This window comes from Pseudorasbora parva, chromosome 25 (genome assembly GCF_024679245.1).
Source record: "Pseudorasbora parva isolate DD20220531a chromosome 25, ASM2467924v1, whole genome shotgun sequence".
Classification (NCBI taxonomy): Eukaryota; Metazoa; Chordata; class Actinopteri; order Cypriniformes; family Gobionidae; genus Pseudorasbora; species Pseudorasbora parva.
Genome location: NC_090196.1, coordinates 20233592 through 20250539, shown reverse-complemented (window position 1 = coordinate 20250539; position 16948 = coordinate 20233592). Strand labels below are relative to the sequence as shown.

General features: G+C 39.0%; 1 protein-coding gene across 1 annotated transcript in view; it reads right to left on the bottom strand.

Annotated features, from left to right (window-relative positions):
• Window positions 1–384: 384 nt before the first annotated feature.
• si:dkey-106n21.1 (solute carrier family 23 member 2) overlaps window positions 385–16948 on the bottom strand; it is a 32733-nt gene continuing 16169 nt past the window's right edge. Inside the window, exons 7-12 of the mRNA XM_067436121.1 lie at window positions 16067–16223; window positions 9872–10125; window positions 8375–8539; window positions 8139–8247; window positions 3045–3140; window positions 385–1288 (exon numbers count right to left, since the gene is read on the bottom strand). Of these exons, the coding sequence (XP_067292222.1) occupies window positions 1101–1288; window positions 3045–3140; window positions 8139–8247; window positions 8375–8539; window positions 9872–10125; window positions 16067–16223 (969 nt within the window). The 3' untranslated portion in view covers window positions 385–1100. The remainder of the gene's footprint in view (window positions 1289–3044; window positions 3141–8138; window positions 8248–8374; window positions 8540–9871; window positions 10126–16066; window positions 16224–16948) is intronic.

The following is a 16948-nucleotide window of genomic DNA, read 5'->3' as shown; positions in this document are numbered from 1 at the left end:
TAACGTTTTTAAAAAAAATCCCAGACACCCAGAAGAGAGAGCAGCCGCAGCGAGCAACATCAAATGTCCTTCAAACCAGAACCAACCGCAACAATTCAAACAAAAACATCAGAGAAGCGGTGGAAAACAGCGAACAATGTCCTCTCAGTGGCTGCCAGCAATCAGCAACAGTCCCAATTGTAGCTCTGACTGTTAGACTAGTCAGAAACATAATAAAATAAAATAAAATCTAAATCTAATAAAACAGCTAACATGATTTGTGGGTGGTGAAGCGGCGAACAGACAATGCCAGCGTCCTCTCCCCCACGTTGCCTATATACAGTATATATATATATATATATGTGTGTGTGTGTGTGTGTGTGTGTGTGTGTGTGTGTGTGTGTGTGTATGTGTGTGCACAAAAATGCCTTGTTGATGCTAGAGGTCAGAGGAGAATGGGCCAACTGATTCAAGCTGATAGAAGAGCAACTTTGACTGAAATAACCACTCGTTACAACCGAGGTATGCAGCAAACCATTTGTGAATCCACAACACGCACAACCTTGAGGCAGATGGGCTACAACAGCAGAAGACCCCACCAGGGACCACTCATCTCCACTACAAATAAGAAAAAAAGGCTACAATTTGCACGAGCTCACCAAAATTGGACAGTTGAAGACTGGAAAAATGTTTCCTGGTCTGATGAGTCTCGATTTCTGTTGAGACATTCAGATGGTAGAGTCAGAATTTGGTGTAAACAGAATGAGAACATGGATCCATCATGCCTTGTTACAGTTTTGGGAAAGTAGCAGTTTTGGACATATGGTTTCTGCCTGACATCGACAATATGTTATAATGAAAATTGGTTGGAACTTTTGAGGAAATTTCAGGCACTTTAAAAATCCAGAACGAGCTGAAAATGTACATGGTTGTATGATTCCCATGAAAAATGGGAGCAATTCTGTGGTTAGTGTGGACTCTTATTCTAATGAGCTTAACCGTGGAGCCTGGTCTGAATGTTGCTCACCTCTTGCCTGGAATGTGCCATTCAAACTATATATAAAACCACAATATCAACTTTGACAACATAGTCTATAATTCTATAAAACATAGCTACGGCGCTACAGATGCGTTCCCAGTTCCTGTGACTCAAGTATTGATGGGAGAAATGGGAGGTAGTGGAGCAATTTGAACCTCTGAATGAAGTTTGTGCAGAAAGGTAGATTGTAACAGGACTGATCAGTGATCTGTATTTGAGATTCTTTATCAACCTTCCTCCAGCTCTTTATTCCTCTTTCTTCTTCTGTTCCTAGGGGAAAAAAAACATGATTATAGTTTGAGACAATTAGAAGAAAAAACAGATACTTCATTTTTTTTCCAGCTGATGAATGATAAAAAAACATTACGAGCCAATAAGATTCTTAAATAGCTTGAGTATTTACACCAATTAGGCATAACATTATGGCCACTGACAGGTTAAGTGTTTGGGATATTTTAGGCAGCAAAAACATATTGTCCGCAAAGTTGTGTTAGAAAGCAGGAAAAACGGGCAAGCTTAAGGATTTGAGCGAGTATGACAAGGACCAAATTTTGATGGCAAGATGATTGGGTCAGAAAGAGCATCTCCAAAACTCCAGCTTTTGTGGTTTTGTGATCTTGTTGCTCTGCAGTGGTCAGTATCTATCAAAAGTGCTCCAAGAAAGGAAAAGTGGTGAACCAGCGACAGGGTCATGGTCGGCCAAGGCTCATTGATGAACGTGGGGAACAAATGCTGGCCTGTGTAGTCTGATCAAACAGTTGAGCTACTGTAGCTCAAATTACTCAAGAAGTTAATGCTTGTTCTGATGGAAAGGTATCAGAATATACAGTGGATCGTAGTCTGCTGTGTATGGGGTTGCAAAGACCAGTCAGGGTGTCCATGCTGACCCCTGTACATCATCGAAAGGGCCAACAATGTGCACGTAAGCATCAGAACTGGACCATGGAGCAATGGAAAAAGGTCTTACGAATCATATTTTCTTTTACATCACGTGGAGGACCGGGTACAGGTGCGGGTGCGTTACTTTCCCTGGGGAACACATGGCACCAGGAGGCATTATGGGAAGAATGCAAGCTGGCAGAGGCAGTGTGATGCTTTGGGCAATGTTCTGCTGGGGAACCTTGGGTCCTGCCATCCATGTGGATGTTACTTTGACATGTACCACCTACCTAAGCATTGTTGCAGACCATGTACACCCTTTCATGGAAACGGTATTGGACTTTTCGAAATGTGGACTTTTTCAGCAGGATAATCCTCCTGCCACAAAGCAAAAATGGTTCAGGAATGGTTTGAGGAGCACAATGAGTTTGAGGTGTTGACTTGGCCTCCAAATTCACTAGATCTCAATCCAATCGAGCAACTGTGGGATGTGCTGAACAAACAAGTCCGATCCATGGAGGTCCCACTTCCCAACTTACAGGACTTAAAGGATCTGCTGCTAATATCTTTGTGCCAGATATGACAGCACACCTTCAGGGGTCTAGTGGAGTCCATGCCTCAATGGGTCAGGGCTCATTCTGCAGCAAAAGTGGGACTAACACAATATTAGGATATTATTGTTATGCCTGATCGGTGTAAAGTGCGCATAAGAATGTTATTGTTATGGATTATATGTTATGTTATATAGTTGTAGTTGGTGTGAACGGGCCTTAATATCCATCGAATCTTTCCATTGCACAAAAGCTTTATCACAGGTGAAAAAGATTCTGAAGATTACTAAAATTACCTTTACACTAAACAAGATGGTTCTTTTAAAAAACATTAATTGAAAGGTTCTCTGGGTAACCAAAAATGTTTCTTCTATGACATCACAGCAAAAACCTTTTAGAACCTTTAAAAGTTTTCATTAGCATTTCCTGCTATGTTCACAAATGTATTTTTTGAATAGAATAATAACTTTCATATGGCCTCAGAAGAGTTGAAATGAGCCCGTACAAAGGCGTAACAGGCACGCTTGCTAAACCTTTTGACCATAGCTGCCCCAGCAGATTAACACACCCTACAGTCATGCTTTTTTACAACTTACCTGGTATTGTGTTGTCCAAAACAAATCCAAAGAATCCACCAATGAACATGTGGGTGGTGAACAGAATCATAATGAGCTGATCCAACTCTTTTAAGCCTGTTGATAGATACAAACCATTCAGGTCACAAAGAGCCGGGCAGATAGTGACAGATGCCCAATGCATGTATATATACGCAAGTCAACGTGTGGGCGTAAAAACTCGGTGTAAGTTATTTTGTAAGATCATTACGTCTTAATAAGGTGGATGTTCTAGAACCAATTAGCTTCCATCTGACGAGACCACACCAAGCGTTGGTCAGGAGTTCAGCTTAGTAATAATTCCTGAAAGCCTGTCAATAAACTGATAAAACACTATGGATTTGTGTTGATGCACCTTCTTGTTTTAAGCAGTGTTAACTGAACAGTCAGGACGAGGATTAGGGCAAAGTTCATCGAAAGGGTGCACTGACCCGGACGTCAAAGGGGGTCCGTTGGTTTTTATGTGAAGGGTTCGCGCTGAAGCGAAGGGAGATTACAGCAGAGTCAAACAGAGACTTGTAAAGAGGATTGTCAGATAAGTCGCCCTAACCTCAGGAGTCCAGACAATGCTTCTCACCATGCGGATAAGCTTGGGATGTGCCACTTGCACCGGGTGACCTCACACATAGCTGTAGTTATGACTCTCAAATGAGATCTCAAAAGAACTACTGTGTTTGGTCCTGCTGGTTGCTGAAGCAACATTTGTGCCTAATGTGCAGCAAAGGATTTCAGACAGGAATTGTTCTTTTATTACTTATTTTTAATTAGTTTTATCAGATTTTAGTTTAATAATACAATTATTTTAGATTGAATGCTTTTATTTATTTAAATCTTAATAACAAAACAAAATTTATGTATTTGATAAATTAATGCAATTAATTAATTTCCATATAAATAAATACATTTTATTTACAGCTTAATTGTTCAAATATATTAGTTATTTATTGCATTTATTAAAAATGATAAGTCCTATTTGCTGTTATATATATATTTTTTATAAATATTATATAATATACACACACCACACATATATACGTGTGTGTGTGTGTGTGGGGGCTGGTAATCCCTACGTTAAGGGAACAAAATGTCCCCACACAGATGGCAATATCCGAAATCCTTGTCCTTGTGGGGACATTTTTTGGTCCCCATGAGAAAAACATCTTATAAATCATACAGGTTGAGTTTTTTTGAGAAAGTAAAAATGCAGAATGTTTTCTGTGATGGGTAGGTTTAGGGGCAGGGGCAGTGTAAGGGGATAGAAAATACGGTTTGTACAGTATAAAAACCATTACGCCTATGGAAAGTCCCAATAAAACATGGAAACACTATGTGTTTGTGTGTTTGTGTGTTTGTGTGTGTGTGTGTGTGTTGTGTGTGTGTGTGTGTGTGTGTGTGTGTGTGTGTGTGTGTGTGTGTGTGTGTGTGTGTGTGCGTGTGTGTGTGTGTGTGTGTGTGTGTGTGTGTGTGTGTGTGTGTGTGTGTGTGTGTGTGTGTGTGTGAATAGAATTCTTTGGGTTTCAGGACATAATCAAAAATTGTCCAGTCCTTGGCAGGTCTTAAAACTAGGTAAATACAATCTCAGATGACACAACAACACATGACTTATTATGCCACGTCACGGTTTATTTAACAAAAACTAGCCCAAAATGGAGAAGCCAAGTTTGTGTGAAAAACTAAGTACAACCATTGGATCCAATTGATCATCAGCAAGCATGACTAACTCTATAAAAGCAGAATTTTTGGCAATTTGCTGGTCTTAAATATTTAGGTGTGTGTCTGTTAGTGCAATGCCAAGTAAGAAAAGACACCAACAATTCTTAGAAAAGCATTTGTTGCTGCCCATCAGTCTAGGAAGGGTAGTTTCCAAACAATTTAAAGTCCGTCATTCCACAGTGAGGGAGGTTATTCACAAGCGGAAAACATTCAAGACAACTGCCAATCTTCCCAGGAGAGGACGCCCCAGCAAAGTCACCGCAAGTTCAGGCTGCCCAGAGAACCTGCAAAGAACCCAAGAGCTACATCTCAGACTCTAGGCCTCAATTAACACGTTAAATGTCAAAGTTTATGACTGAACAAGTGTGGCTTGCTTGGAAGGGTTGGAGAAAGCCTTTTGTCACTGAAAAAAACATGGCAGCACAGTTTAGGTTTGTAAATTTCATCTGAACAAACCTCAAGACTTCTGGAACAACGTCCTTTAGGCAGATGAGGCCAAAGTGGAAATGTCTGGCCATAATGCACAGCGCCACATTTGGCAAAAAACAAGCAGAGCATATCTGCACAAACACCTCATACCAACGGTTAAAGTACGGTGGTGGAGGGGTCATGATTTGGGCTTGCACCTTGCAGTCATTAAGTTGACCATGGGCTCCTCTGTATGCCAAAGTATTCTAGAGTCAAATGTGAGGTCATCAGTCTGACAGCTAAAGCTTGGGTCATGCAGCAGGACAATAATCCCAAGCACACCAGCAAATCTACAACATGATGGCTGAAAAAGAAAAGAATGGAGGTGTTGCAATCAACCCGATTGAAATGCTGGGATAGGACCATAAACCCCAATGAACTGAAGCAAAGAAAAGCGGTCAAATGGTTGGAGAGACTGATAAAATCATAAAAAATGTATTGCTTTAAGTTGTTGCTGCAAAATGGCACACATGGCTTCTGCATTTTGGCTGTATTTTTGCATCATGCTATTACCATGCCAATGAATAAAATGTACAATTAATTAAAAGTTTATATTTTGGCAAAATGCAGTAGGTATGGCTCAACTGTTCCGTTTCAGAGAAAACTCCATCAAGATTAAACAAAACAAAATGAAAGTTGTTTTTGTGCAAATACTTCTTGAAACCACAACAGAAGTCATCTGGTTATGTGCTTGAAGTCTTGTCTGTTGTCCAGGTTTCTTTCTTTTGATCTGTCTGGCTAATCTACAAGCTAGTCATGTGTTCAAGGATTATAGTACTAGCAGTCTTTCTAAATAAGAGCAGTCGGATATCATCAGCACCGATAATAAATACTCATATACTGGGTGCCCTATAGTGTGCGCCCTTCCATGTTAGTGATGCCCCTATCAAAAGGGAAAGTGGTTTTGTGTGTAGTTTTGTGCTGTAGTTCAAATTCAGATTGTGGTGTGGAAATGACATGAAAGTCAAAACATGAAGTCTAAATCAGGCTATCAAAAATAACAAAGCAGAGAGAGAGGGAAAGAAAGCTGCAGGAGGGCACATAACCTCTAGTTATTTTTTTATTTTGGAAGAATGGTGAGCCTTGCGAGAAGCATAACGGTTCTTATCCCTTTTCCTGGAGTTTTAATGAAGAGTTTCATTCTAACCTACAAAGTGTAGACATGATGCAAATTATAAAGATTATAATGGGAGTTTTTTGTAAGAGTGCAGAACCGGAAATAAAGTTATTGACAGCTTAAAGGGGGGGTGAAACACTCAGTTTCAGTCAATCTCATGTCAATCTTGTGTAACTATAGAGTAGTATTGCATCCTTCATATCTCCGAAAAGTCTTTAGTTTTATTATATTTATAAAATAAATATAGGCTGTACCGAGTCTTTCCGGAAAAAACCGAGCACCTGGAGGCGTATCGTGTGGGCGGAGCTAAAGAATGACGAGCGCGCAAAGCGGTGACGTCCTCAAGCGTGGAGAAACCCATGGCTATCGATCTCAGCTAATAGATATATGATCCAGAATCATTCCGAGGCGGAAATAAATTGCACAGGAGAAACAGCAACAGCAGGACGTCCGTCTCTGTGGTATGTGCTGTATTTTTGGACTATTGTATGCGACTAAACCTTAGCAGTAGCAAGCAAAGCGGTTTTGCACGTCAGACTAGTGTAACGTTATACATAGAACAACAATGGAGTAACTGTTTGCGCATTTGAATGACGAAGCACGCGATCGTGTCGTTTACTGATGTTTACTCACGCGACGATAGCCGACAGCAGAGACATTTGAAGCAGTTTTACTCACCGGCTGCTTCCAAAGCAGGACCGAACCTTTATCGCTGGGACTGCTCTGTCAAAAACACACTTCTTTGGTATGATTTGGTGAAGTCCTGTGACAGCAGTGACCGTGGAGATCCACTTTGCGACGCGACTGAAGCGATGCCTTGAAGCTTCCCGTCATTTCTGCGTTCAAATCGGTTCAAATGCAGCGCTGCCTTCCCGGAATGCTGTGCTGAAGCGTTGAAGTCGCTTGACGTCACCCATAGGAATAAAGTGGAGTGCGGCGCGCGACATAAGTGTTCACGGACGAGTGGATCTGCACCTGAGAGAGTGTTTATGGGCGTACATTTCCTCTCTCACTCTAGTTACGCGCGCGCACCCTACTGGGAGAAGAGCCCGTACGGCCCATACAAGGACCTTCCGCTCTATTAACGTCAAGCCGACACATACTCGGAAAAAACTTTTCGAAACTTGTGAGAAACCGGAGGATTTTTGACACAGAAATACTCCATCAAACGTCCAACATTAGTTTTTGAAACTTTGTCTATGTTTAGTATGGGAATCCAAGTCTTTAACAGTGTAAAAAGCTCAGTATGCACAAAACAGCATTTCACCCCCCCCTTAAGTGATTAAAGGGATTACATTTTGCGAGGTTTCTGAATAGGCTATTTCCTTTTTGCCATTTCAATAAAAGTTTCAGGAGTAACAAACCGAGATTGAATCTTCTAAATTATTGTTCTTTTACGTCATTGACAGTGATAATTATAACTATGTAGGGAAGAAAAAAATGTCATGTGTTTTTGTCTTGATGTTTGAATTATTGCTTAACTGAAAACTATAGAAAAAAACTACAAAGTAGCCAAAAAGATACTTAAGTACAGTAACTAATTATATTTACTCAAATAATTTACACAATTGACAATTTGTAATTAAAGTTGAGAATTGTAGTAAAAAAAAAGCAGTCTGTGTTTGTTTTTTTGTTGTTGTTTTTTTGGTGTGGTGAGAGGCCTGACGGTGGCCAACATTTAGTGATACAACCCTGGGTAGAAGTTTTAAAGTCTATTAAAATATATTTGCTGATGGGTTAAATGCTGCATATGCTATATGTTTCAGTGTTATATTCACCTGTATTGATCATGCCTGGGTTAGAATGAAACCAGGTTGGGAGCACAAGACCACTGAAGGTCGAGAAGCCAAGAATCAGGAGATTCCTGGAGGAGTTCAAGTCCACATACTGAAATAAAAGAAATTTAATACAAATTAAACTTTGTAAAAAAAAAAAAAAATTTTATTACATGACGTTGCCCTGACAAGCAATGTCATACAATGAAATGAAAATGTACGACAACTCTCAATCATACCTGCAGACTGGAAATACCCACTGCTGCTACCATCCCAAACATGATGAGGAACATTCCACCAATGACCGGGTCTGGAATAGTTATAAATACTGCACTGAATTTACCAAAGAGTCCCAAGATGATCATGAGAAGCCCAGCAGTCTGAAGTACCAATCTGCTGCCAACCTGGCACACAATGTAATGATAAATCATTCGAAATACCGTCATGAAACCCAAACCAAAAAACATTTCTGAACACGCAGGGAATTGTGATAATTGTCATTTCCATCAAATGGAGACATATTAAGAAAAATGGCCTGATAACATTGAAGCCACTTTTTAAAAAAAAATTGAGATATAATCTTTAAAATAAGACCTTTTGTATAGCACTGCCCTGAAGAAGCTGCATAACAGATGTTTAAGCATTACTCAAAAGATTGTCATGTGTTGCCTCCTCGAGCATCAGTGACGGCTTGGAGCTGTTGGTGATAGATGCGGATGAGACCCTTAATTGTCCTGAGAGGGGAATAGCTCCAATGTACAGAGGATGCTCAAAAACCAAAAGAATTTACAGGACCTGGAGGATGTTTGAGAACAGTGGGCACCTTCAATACTCAAGCACGAACACATGCACAGGACCAATCATAAAAAGCTACAAATAGTCACTGATGCTCAAGAAGTTAACAATTAACATTTGAACCATTGAACATCTGATCAGAATCATTCTGTAAATATATATATATATATATATATATATATTTTTTTTTAAATTATTTTGTGAGAGGGAACATGTATGTGAGATGTATCAGTGTGCTGCATATTCTTTCAGTATAGTAAATAATAAGTAACTAATTAATTATTTAAATTGATTTACTTCTCCTACAAAAGTGAAATATTTTAATTATTTTATCTTCTGAAATATGTATAAATATCAGTAATGACAAGTTATGAAAATCTTAACAGATTGTCCAAAGGGGATTTAAACATACTAGTAGAAATGTATGTGCGTATTTTTTTAAAAACATGAAATATTAAACATGTAAATACATGTACCATTATTAATATTAAGAACATGTTAAACCTCATCTGCAATTAGTCTGTTTTTTTAAGTAGGCCTTCATAAAGCTTTATGTTATTGCATGACATCCATCTCAAATGTTTTATTCTCAAATATAGATTAGTATGTGTGTATACAACTTTATCCACATACATACATTACATAAACAATATTTACTATATAGCAAATCCCAACATGGTTGTTAATATAAAGAGCTGTGCGATAACAGTTTATATTTTGATATGATATAAAGTTATAAACATTAACCAATGTGTATATTTAATATAAAACATTATACAGATGACTAATGTGTGACTTCAGGTAACCTAGTCAATGTTTTAGCTGAATAGTGATATAAACGTGTTGAAATATAATAAAGAACTTGCTTTGGTGTTGGTGGTCACAACAATGAAGATAATTATCATTATTACAGTACATATCAATAAACAGACAAATCATACCCTTGTAATTCCCAGAGCGGCGATATTCTGACTGTAGGAGGTGGTTCCATTACCACTACCCCACAGGGCAGCCAAGATGCATCCTACGCCTTCCACCGCAATGCCACGGTTAATAGCATGCGTGGGCGGTGGAGGTGCACCAGAGAGACGAGCGCATGCATAATAGTCTCCTATGGATTCCATTGTTGAGGCCAGTACTCCAGCCATCATGCCCAGTACAGATGACACGCTCACAGTGGGTAAACCCCACTGTCCTGAAAAAGAGTTATGAGATAAGGAAACGCTTAACTGCAAGAAGTTCCTTAGTATTCTTTACGATGCAAATAAAGTTAACATTAAAGAGAGAGGGTTTTACACTGGCATGTTCAGAGTAATACATAATTATAGTATGGTTAGAAGCAGAAAACGTTTAAAGGGGATAGTTCACCCGAAAATTCAAATTTTATGGTTATCTGCTTACCCCCAGGGCATCCAAAATGTAGGTGTGTTTTTTTTTTTCAGTAGAACGCAAATTAAGATTTTTAACTCCAACTCCATTATACCATTATATCCAACTCCATTAACTCCATTATACGTTGCCGTATAATGCATGTCAATGGGATGTTTTCCACTATGAGAATAAAAAATACATAGACATACGAATCCATATCAAACCCTGTGGCTTGTGGCGTCACATTGATGTCTTAAAGACACAAAGCAGTTTGTGTGAGAAACAGTATTTATATAATTTTTTACCTCAAATACAACAAAAGTCGCAAGAGCGCCATCACTACCGGCAAGTGAGGTCAAATGTACAAGATACAGCGTTTCTCAATTGGATTCAAGCGGCGGAAGTGATCTCTTGCACTTATTTTTACACCATATCGTGTAATTTGACCTCACTTTACAGGCAGTGATGGTGCGGGGATTGCTGATGTACATAGTGTTGTATTTGAGGTTAAAAAAAAAAAAACTATATAAATACTGTTGGGTTTCTCACACAAACCGATCGTTTTGTGTCTTAAGACATCAATGTATCGCCACGAGCCACAGGGTTTAATATGGATTCGTATGTCTATATGTTTTTTACTCTCACAATGGCTTTCGTAGAAATACACCCCATTGACATTCATTATATCAGCAACGGTTGGACTTAAATTCTTCATTTGTGTTCTACTGAAGAAACAAACACACCTTCAACTCAGATTCCCTGGGGGTAAGCAGATAAACATCACATTTGCATTTTTGGTGAACTATCCCTTGGTTACTAGGAAAACCACATTTCTTCTTACCTTTTAAAGTGGAATAATATTTTTCAATGCACTTTACCTCGAGAAACCCTTGGGTTGTTTTTTTTTCATTTTGTCTATTGACACAAGGAAGCAACGTTTGAACAGCCTGGTGAAGGTAGTGTTTACTTTGACTCCGGTTCAGATTTGTATCAGGTTTTTAACCAAATAAATACTTAAAGGGTTACTTCAGCGATTAACATATGGCTTTGTATCAGTAGAAACCCTGGAGTATATTCAAATGATCGTGCTCCCCCCTCTTATATCCCCTGAGACGAGAGATTTATGCATTTTATTTCTGGAAAAATTCCTCTCGTGACGCAAATTGACGATATTTGCGTCACGAGAGGAATGATTGCCCAGAGACTAAAGACTACAGCCAGCAGAGGGAGCCATTTCCACATGTTTTCAACTCGTGCATGGGGAATGGAGATCACACTTAAAGCACAGCTCAGCTACAGGCATTAATTTAAACGGATGCTAAGCAATGTAAGTGTTTTAACTTCTCAAATTAATTTCTATGAAAATTAAGCTTCCAAAGGCATGAACTGAAAACGCGTTGTGAATGTATGCCGCAAATGTGGTCGCGATTACCTCAGTTAAATGTAATCTGACTCCTAATCTGAGTCTGCTGTGAAACTCACGCGGCAACTCGATCGTTATATTGAACAAACACGTTCAGTATTTAATTGTAGGAACTCTGTAGTCTCTGTAATCCAGTAGCGGTGGCTTTGGTAATGGCCTCACAGGGCAGCGAAGCATTCTGGGAATTGTAGTCTTTCATCCCCATGAGACAAAAATACATTTTCTGTCTTTTCTCAGTCTAGAAATCCCCAAATTAAAAAATAATTTCACATTTCTACTACATTAATGACCCAGTTTAAATACAGATTCATCTTCCCAGCGCTGAAGTCCCCCTTTAAAATATCAAATACATAAGCGTAGGTTTCTCAAGGTTGTGACTCACTCAGTGACTCAACTCATTTTGCATTTAGGCATGGAGACACAATCAAGACAAAGTTTAGTCTTAGAGTGGGGAAGGAAGGTTACTATGAACATGGCTGTTGATGACAGACGGGCTGGTGTGAGTATTTCTGAAACTGAGATTTTCACACACAACAATCTCTTGGGTTTACAGAGAATGAGGTGAAAAAGAGAACATATCCAGTAAGCTGCCGTTGGGCAGAAATGCCTTGTTGATTCTAAAGGTCAGAGGAGGTCAGACAGGTTTGAGCAGATAGAAAGCAACAGTAACTCAAACCACTCGTTGCAACCGAGGCCTGCAGAAGAGCATCTCTGAACACACAATACGTCCAACTATGAAGCAGATAGGCTACAGTGGCAGAAAACAGTTTTATACAGTTTGTATAAAACTTTTTGTATAAAACTAAGAACAGGAAACTGAGGATACAATTTGCACCCTCACCAAAATTGGATAACTGACAACTGGAAAAACGTTAACATTTCCTGTTATAATGTCATAAAGCTTTAATTCATCTCAAACTGGTTTCTTGAACATGGCAATGAGTTTACTAAACTCAAATGGCCTCCAGTCACCAGATCTCAATCCTTAGGATCTCAATCTTCTGGATTTGGTGGAAAGGGGGATTTGCATCATGGATGTTCATCTGACAAATCAGTAACTGTGTGATGCTCTCATATCAATATGGACCAAAATCTCTGAGTTACGTTTCCAGCAGCTTGTCTTGAGGCTATGCCATGAAGAATTAAAGCAGCTCTGAAGGCAAACATGGATCCAACTTGGTATTAGCAAGGCGTACCTAATAAAGTGGCCAGTATACACACACACACACACACACACACACACACACACACACACACACACACACACACACACACACACACACACACACACACACACACACACACACACACACACACACACACACACACACACACACACACACATTAGAATGATTTCTGAAGGGTGGAGTAATTTCCATCACAGGAGTAAATTCCATTTTAAAATATATAAAATATAAAACTGTAATTGTATTAATTTACAATAAGTAATGCCAATTTTCTATCAAAAAGGATAATACACACATAAGTAGAATACATTAATTAGATACATTAATACATTAATCTCAAAAAATTAGCATATTTTATCCAACCAATAAAAGAAAAGTGTTTTTAATACAAAAAAAGTCAACATTCAAATAATTATGTTCAGTTATGCACTCAATACTTTGTTGGGAATCCTTTTGCAGAAATGACTGCTTCAGTGCGGCGTGGCATGGAGGCAATCAGCCTGTGGCACTGCTGAGGTGTTATGTAGGTCCAGGATGCGTCGATAGCGGCCTTAAGCTCATCCAGAGTGTTGGGTCTTGCGTCTCACAACTTTCTCTTCACAATATCCCACAGATTCTCTATGGGGTTCAGGTCAGGGGAGTTGGCAGGCCAATTGAGCACAGTAATACCATGGTCAGTAAACCATTTACCAGTGGTTTTGGCACTGTGAGCAGGTGCCAGGTCGTGCTGAAAAACCAAATCTTCATCTCCATAAAGCTTTTCAGCAGATGGAAGCATGAAGTGCTCCAAAATCTCCTGATAGCTAGCTGCATTGACCCTGCCCTTGATAAAACACAGTGGACCAACACCAGCAGCTGACATGGCACCTCAGACCATCACTGACTGTGGGTACTTGACACTGGACTTCAGGCATTTTGGCATTTCCTTCTTCCCAGTCTTCCTCCAGACTCTGGCACCTTGATTTCCGAATGACATGCAAAATTTGCTTTCATCCCAAAAAAGTACTTTGGACCACTGAGCAACAGTCCAGTGCTGCTTCTCTGTAGCTCAAAAGTGGCTTGACCTGGGGAATTCGGCACCTGTAGCCCATTTCCTGCACACGCCTGTGCACGGTGGCTCTGGATGTTTCTACTCCAGACTCAGTCCACTGCTTCCGCAGGTCCCCCAAGGTCTAGAATCGGTCCTTCTCCACAATCTTCCTCAGGGTCCGGTCACCTCTTCTCGTTGTGCAGCGATTTTTGCCACACTTTTTCCTTCCCACAGACTTCCCACTGAGGTGCTTTGATACAGCACTCTGGGAACAGCCTATTCGTTCCGAAATTTCTTTCTGTGTCTTATCCTCTCGCTTGAGGGTGTCAATGATGGCCTTCTGGACAGCAGTCAGGTCGGCAGTCTTACCCATGATTGCGGTTTTGAGTAATGAACCAGGCTGGGAGTTTTAAAAGCCTCAGGAATCTTTTGCAGGTGTTTAGAGTTAATTAGTTGATTCAGATGATTAGGTTAATAGCTCATTTAGAGAACCTTTTCATGATATGCTAATTTTTTGAGACATGAATTTTGGGTTTTCATGAGCTGTATGCCAAAATCATCAGTATTAAAACAATAAAAGACCTGAAATATTTCAGTTGGTGTGCAATGAATCTAAAACATATGAAAGTTTAATTTTTATCATTACATTATGGAAAATTATGAACTTTATCACAATTTGCTAATTTTTTGAGAAGGACCTGTACACAGTAGAAATAGACTATAGTCAAAAATTCACACAGTAACATGAGCCCATGGTCCTTTATTCTGGAACATCAGCCCGGAGCACATAAATGTCTAAAGGGATTTAAGTGGGTAAAGCGAAATGACTGATTGTCCTCACTAACATTCAGACACTGATGCAGTCAAACCTGTATTAGCTATTTGAAGTTTAAAATACCACATTCCCGAATATGGAAGCCCCTGGGCGATACAACTAATAGCTTTATCTAAAGAAGTCAAATGGGACGCAGTGAAAAGTAACCCTGAAAACCTTAAAGCTGTTTCAAATAGATATACTTGCTAGCTTATTCACAGCAGAGGACCAATTGGTGTTGAATGCATTTCTTAATACAACAAACCATCTGTTAAGACCTGAGTGGGCAGCACGCTGAAACAGCGATGACAGCTCAAAAGCCGACTGCCGCATGCTTCTTAGACATTAATACAATACATCCATATGAGTGGGAATTGACACTAGCAAAGCAAACTATGGTTCCCATTGACTGACAGTTCGAAATCCTCTTCGGGATGAATTAGAGAAGCCCCATTCATGTCATTTTATCACCAATGCCCTCAGAGCACATGTATCTCTCATCTGTGGATTCTGAAAGAAACACTCATTCAGAATAGCTCATTCTTCTTTAAACAGAAATGGCTTTTTAAAACAGCAGGCAAACAGCATTTGGGAACCAGCTTTGACAATACTGTTGAAATTGCTAACGGTCATGTCAACATTCGTATATTATTCATAACTGTCAGATTGTTGACCTTTTTAATGTGTTCCAGGGAAACCATGCATCTTTGCATCAAACCATTGACATTTTGGTCTAATGAATTGGTATTTTAATTCACGATAAGATTCATTTGATTATTTCTTCTGGAATTTTCACAGTTCAGCAAGAAATAACAGATGTGGGCATTTTTCTAACTATGGGTATTTTTGGTAAACTTTTAATAATTTTTTTTTTTCTAAAATGTAATTTACACCACATCTCAAATTATGTTTTTGTCTGACATCATTCTGTAATGGAAACAACATGCTAAATATTTTTGGAAAATTGCTTTTCATTTTCATTATTCATCTCAACATGTTTTTCAATGGAATGAAAAAAAAACTGCACAGTGTAAAACTTAATATAAAAAAATCTAGGCAATACATATAGATTTTTTAAATGTTAACATTTTCAATTCTTTAGTAACTTTCTAATTTGTGAAGTTCAACAATATTTTGCTGCATATATATACATACACTGGACTTAAGACATTTAAGACTTTAAACATAATTGTAGCTTTAAGAGCAATAAAAAATAAAAATAAAAAAAGAGCAAAAATTATGATGACAATTGCAAAAGAGACTCCAGGGTTGGAAAAAAAAAACTTTAACGGCGGTTTGATGACGGCTCACCTGGATAAGGCACATAAAACCATGCAGCACTTTTTACTGCATTGAGATTGATGTCAGTTCTGGCCATGTATCCGTACTCATTCGGGGATGAGGGCAGGGCATTGAAATATGTCAGCAGGAAGCACACTAGCCAGGCTCCACACATCCCAAATAAAGCCTGTACATTAAATACAACATACATAAATAAGTGGATTTCTACATATCCTTGTCATGTACTTCACAGCTTACATTTTCTTCTTTTTGAACCCTTAAAGGCGGGTTTCATAAGGTCACTCACATGTCAATTAATGTCAATGCTAGGAATCTGTAGCACGTAAAATGTGACAAGGAAAGCATTAGCCCTGGGGAACTTCTTGAGGTTTGCCAACAGTAAAGCTTATTTTCATTTGACCTTTTTTTTAATTATAATTAGATTGTCATTCATCAGAGACTGAGCTGTATTTTAGAAAGATTGGTCAGTAGACCAGCTTGCTCCTCAGAATCACAACCTCTAAGAATGATTCATTATTAATGTATATATTTTCTAACGGGTGTTAAAATAGTTGTTTCATGTTTTATATAGTGTACGTTTCCGGCTAACCCGCATTATTACGGGGGGCCACTATTACTTTAAAGGAAGTGTATGTAAGATTGTGGCCAAAACTGGTACTGCAATCACTTTCAAATGACTGTAGAGCGGTGTTTCCCCTCTCACCACCCCGCCACCCCCACACCCCCGATGCAATGTATAGTATGATTATAAAAGTGTTTTTTGACATTTGATGCGTGTAACCCTGTTGGTGGAGACCTCTTAAACAAAATCAGGAAACTTTAAAATAGCACAATAGGGGCATTTGAATGGTCTGCACTACTTCTAGGTCACTAATTTAATTGAAGGACTCA